The 5,000-nt window shown below is 47.2% G+C and overlaps 1 protein-coding gene across 1 annotated transcript in view; it reads right to left on the reverse strand.

The window, feature by feature from the left end:
- LOC125030815 (zinc finger protein Noc-like) overlaps nucleotides 1-1,290 on the reverse strand; it is a 2,860-nt gene extending 1,570 nt beyond the window's left edge. The window contains exons 1-2 of the mRNA XM_047621128.1: nucleotides 1,101-1,290; nucleotides 1-785 (exon numbers count right to left, since the gene is read on the reverse strand). The exon at nucleotides 1-785 is cut by the window's left edge and continues 1,570 nt beyond it. Of these exons, the coding sequence (XP_047477084.1) occupies nucleotides 1-785; nucleotides 1,101-1,187 (872 nt within the window). The 5' untranslated portion in view covers nucleotides 1,188-1,290. The remainder of the gene's footprint in view (nucleotides 786-1,100) is intronic.
- Nucleotides 1,291-5,000: the final 3,710 nt, after the last annotated feature.

Below are 5,000 nucleotides of genomic sequence, written 5' to 3' on the forward strand. Positions count from 1 at the left end.
GCGCCCCCGGACTGGAGGAGGTGGTTATTCTGCACGGAGTACGGACAGCCGGTGCAGTAAGGGTCACGACACACAGGCACTACAGCTTCACCGCCTCCTGTAGTTTTCACGCGGGTGTAGGTCATGTAGGGCGACGGCAGGAGAGAGGGCGGCAGGCTGGATGTAGGTAATCCTGCCGAGGAGTACAGAGCCGCGGCGGCAGCACTTGGGTACACAGAGGCCAGGGTGGAGGGCAGCCCGTGGAGATTCAGGCTCGGCATAAGGCCTGGATGAGCACCGCGCAGAGCTGGGTGGCTCTCCAGCCCCGGGTACCCCGGCGGCAGGAGCGGGGGCACTCCAGCTCTGTAGGTGCCCAGAGGCACGTCCTTTGGGTGGCCCGCCAGCACTTCTAGTCCTGATCGAATGATGGGAGTCGTGGAGGCGGAGGACGTGGCTCCCCCTTCGCTGCTGCGACGGCCGTTCTCCTCCTTGGTGTGGCCTCCGGAGGACCCGCCGCCGTTGCTGGAGTTTGAGGGGGACCTCGCACTCGAGGGCTGGCTGGCAGGCGTCTTCCGGCCTGCGTTCTTTTCCTCGCTCGAGGTCTCTTCGGGGAGAGACTTTTTGGTCGCACTTTCGTAAGGCTTGAAGGCAGGCGAGCGCCGCGTGGCGTCGATGGGTGTCGGCGTGGTCTTCTCCTTCTTCTCCTCCTCTTTCTTCTTCTCAGAAGGAAGAGGTTTTGAAGAGTCTGCTCCGATCTGGGAGCATGTCTGCGCAAGGAGCGCGAGGGGTGACTTTTTGGCGTCCAGCTGTTCAAAGGAAAAAAAGAAAACATCTATTAATAAAACAATACCAACAAAGAATATCGAAAGAAATTATTAACTTTTCGTTAAAGATTTATTTTCTTAAAACAAGAAAAATATTCTTTGAAACCAAACAAGCTAAAACAACTTAAAACAAAATAAATTGCAAGCAGATACACTTTCTTAACTTGAGCAACGTAAAATAAATATCTGATTAAATAGAAATACACTCGATTTCTTTTTCGAGTTCAGACGAAATCAGAAAATATCACTGAGGAGACTAAGTCCCAAAAATTGAAAATATCACAAAATTTTACTTACCGTGGTGGGTAGTGGTGACAGATAATCCGGTTGTAAATATTGATTACTCCCTGCAGTCAACATCCCTTTAGACTCGAGAACCACCATTAGCACAGTATTTCTTTCAACACTAGTTCCTCAAAAAAACAATCAGCACACTTCAGCACAGGGAGGTGTAAGGTTTCCCTCCATACACGTTGGTGTCTCTACTGGTACTGAGCTGTTAGGTCGCCGCGTGAAATGTAGTCAGCCCGGCCGTGACGTCACAGTCTGCACCACTGACGTTGTCGTAGACACACACTGTTGCTGCCAGAACCGCAAGCGACGCTGCCAGGCGTACGATACACCTTCCCTAACATATACTTCTCTTTAGCCAAATGTAGATAACATAATATATTAATATTATTTGATTTGACTTCACATGAAACAATATAGTCGAAAGAAATTTTAAAAAATATTCATATCGAAATAATTTTGATTTTCACCAGTAGCGCGCCGAAACGGTTTCTCGGAGCCTTCGGTAAAAAGAACACCACGGAAGGACTGGCAGTCTGCACCCGCATAAAACTCGTAGTTTACACTAAAATATTCACCCGAATATCCATATTACACAACACGGACCTAAACAATATGAAAACGACTTACCTACTAACAATACATTCTTCATAAACATCAGCACATGAACCAGTAAACCGAACACCGAGCATTCGAAAAGAGAGGATCTAGAAACCTCCCCGAATGTCTTCTTACCCGTATAATCCTCCGCAAAAACGTCCGTTATAAGATCCGATCCGACGCACGGTCTTGATGGCGAGACAGACAGATCCATTAATTAGAGAGACTTATGGGTCGCTAGCTCGTGTCTCGCTGTGTCAGGTCTGCGTCCGGATGGCGAGTAGTTTAAGAGTTAATCTAATGGAGCTAATATTTTTTAAATTAGTGATGAGACTCGCAAAAATCCCGTGTTTAGTCGAGTCATGTCGGTAAAGTTTTTTGAAGATGAGTATTTTGTTTCGCTATAAAATATAATTTCTTTCGACTCTATATAATATTGTTTAAGAAAATATCTGTCAGTATTTGACAGAGTAGAGAGGAAAGCCAGATTTCCTTTCGTCGTTTTTAATTGCTGGCAAGATATATATATATATATAGAGAGAGAGAGAGATAGATAGATAGATAGATAGATAGATAATATATATAGAGATAGATAGATAGATAGATAATATATATAGAGATAGATAGATAGATAGATAGATAAGAGAGAGAGTGAGAGAGAGGGGGGGGGGAGAGAAACAGGCTCTTTCTCTCTCTAAACTGAATTTTCAACTGTATTTTGATTTTAGTAACCGTGAATGAGTTAACATTTCATTAATTTCCATTGCGCGTGTGAGAGTCACCTCCCGTCTATCATCTGTTCGGGCCACATTTTCCTCCTTGTCAACCTTTCCTTGAGGTTAATTGGTAGTGTCAGTCATCAACCTACTGTCTCGCGTTTTGCTGTAATTTACACTCCACTCTTGCCACGTACACACGCGCGCGCGTACACGTACACATTACACACGCGCAAACATACACATACATACACGGACTCACACACAAACAACCAAACACACATCACCCTCATACGATCAATATCTTAAATTTCCATTTTCCTATTTCCTTTTTTCGCTTCCCCCCCCCCCCCCCCCCCACTATTCTCTTCCCTTCTTACTTCTCTTACCTCACCTCTATCCTCACCTGAGATTAGCTGATGCTGTTTCCTCATTCCCTTTTCTTCCCTTTATCCCTCACTCGTCGTTCATGACTGGCTTCAGTCTCCGCTCGGCCTCCCTGGTTGATAGACGTCGCTCACCCGTTAAATATCCTGCCGTATCCAAATGAACTTATTAAAGAGAGCGATGAATATAAGAGGAGATAAATCATAGCCGCTTATATACATATGTAGAGATGAAAAAAATATGTGTATGTGTACTTGTATCAATTTTAGGAGGACGTCTATATTCATTATTTTTATTCTCTTTCAAGCATGTTGTCTTGGCGGCCTGGGGAGAAATATATATATATCTCGCACTCGTCTCCGTTTAGTTCACTCCTTTTCCTCTCCCCCGCCGTCACTACTCACAATTACCCTCATTTATAACTCACGTTACTCTTCCCTCACTCTTTCGTGTCGTATAAATAATCCGCGGTTCTTCCCCCAGTTTAGCTCGCTCTCTCGCTTCTCTCGAGTCGACGTGCATCACGGGCCTCGCTTTTCTTTGTTTTTGTCTTAGTCTCTGGCTGACTGTCTGTTTTAGTCGCTCTGTTTCTGTCTGTCTTAGTCTCTCTGTCTCTGACTGTTTTAGTCGCTCTGATTCTGTCTGTCTTAGTCTCTCTGTCTCTGTCTGTCTTAGTCTCTCTCTCTGTCTTAGTTTTCTCTGTTTGTCTGTCTGTGTATCTCTCTCTCTCTCTCTCTCTCTCTCTCTCTCTCTCTCTCTCTCTCTCTCTCTCTCTCTCTCTCTCCCTCTCTGTATGTATATCTTTCTCTCTCTCTCTCTCTCCCAAAGGTATTTTTTGCTCACTGAAGCGACATCTGCACTGTCTCAACGTCGCTTCCTCCTTGAAACAATAATCTTCTCACCTTTCGTTTGTCTTTTTTTCCAATCTTTCCCTCCGCCGTGCTTCAACCTCCCCCCCCTCCCCCCAACCCATCCTTTCTCCTGTGGCCTTCCACGCACACACACACAAACACACCTGCTCCCCCTCTCTCCCTCTCGGCCCCTCCTCTCCCCCTCCCCGTTCCTCCTGCTCCTCCTCCTCCGGCTGACGAGTGTGGTGAGGAGCTGTTGACGGCCGGTGGTGTTTCTGACGTGACGCCGCCAGTTGTGCTGCTCCTGGGGGGCCCGCGTCCCGACCCTTGCACCCTTCCTGTTGGCCACGACCTCGCCCTCGCTGTTCTCTACTGCGGGAACACGGCTGGCCTGACTCTCCCTCTCTCTCTATGCGTCACTTTGATGGAGCACCGTATCACATCAGCGAATGAAATGTTATGAGGGATATGATTCTCCAGGAGAATAATGCAGGGATACGGATGTTATTTTTAAAACTTTTTTTTTTTCTTATGTCTTTTTAGAGGCGTGGAGAATCGTGTTCACAGAAAGAAAAAAAAAGAAAGAAACGCTGCAGTTGTAAGGAAAGGCAGTAAGTCTCTTATTGATGGATGTTTGCATAAGTTCACAGATGAGAGTGACTGTATCTAAATTATGTGCACGGGGTGTGTTGTGCGGGGCGGCGGGGGGTGTGTGGAGGGCTGGGGTTAAGTGTAATGGCTCACAGCGGGGGGCCTCACCGGTCGAACCCCTCCCCCTCTCTCCCCTCCCCCCTTCTCCCCCACCTCCCACCCCCTACCTTTCCCCCCGAGACTACCAGGACCACCAAAACCTTCTGCCACTGGACTCGTCCCTCCGACCAGCGAGATCTTCGTCCATTATATCTTTCTCGGAGACCGGACCTGTTCTTTCTTTTTTCTCCCTCGTCCGCCGCGGGAGACGGTGTGCGAAGTCTCTCCGCTGGGCTTTGTGAGCTAGAAGAAGGACCTCTCACTTGCACAGTGCTGCTTGGCGTAACGTCTATATCTTGTTTCCGTTCTATTTTTTTTATAATCCGTTTCAGTTCTGATATAAACTTGCGATTCACACATTTACTTTTGTGATGATACCTTCTTTCTACACCTTCAGAGATGGCATTGCGTAGCAGCTGTTTCCAACGACGAGAAACAGCTCGGCAGTAGCGACGTCTTCTCAAGGGCTCGCTGTGATGGGTCTTCATAACATTCTTGGGGTTCCAGAAACGCCAAGACGTGGAGGCAACGCTACCAAGACTTTTGCTCTCCTTCAAGGTGCGTTTGCTGAACGCGGCCCATCAATCATTACAGCTGAGGTT

Source organism: Penaeus chinensis, chromosome 2 (assembly GCF_019202785.1).
Source record: "Penaeus chinensis breed Huanghai No. 1 chromosome 2, ASM1920278v2, whole genome shotgun sequence".
In the NCBI taxonomy this organism is placed as follows: Eukaryota; Metazoa; Arthropoda; class Malacostraca; order Decapoda; family Penaeidae; genus Penaeus; species Penaeus chinensis.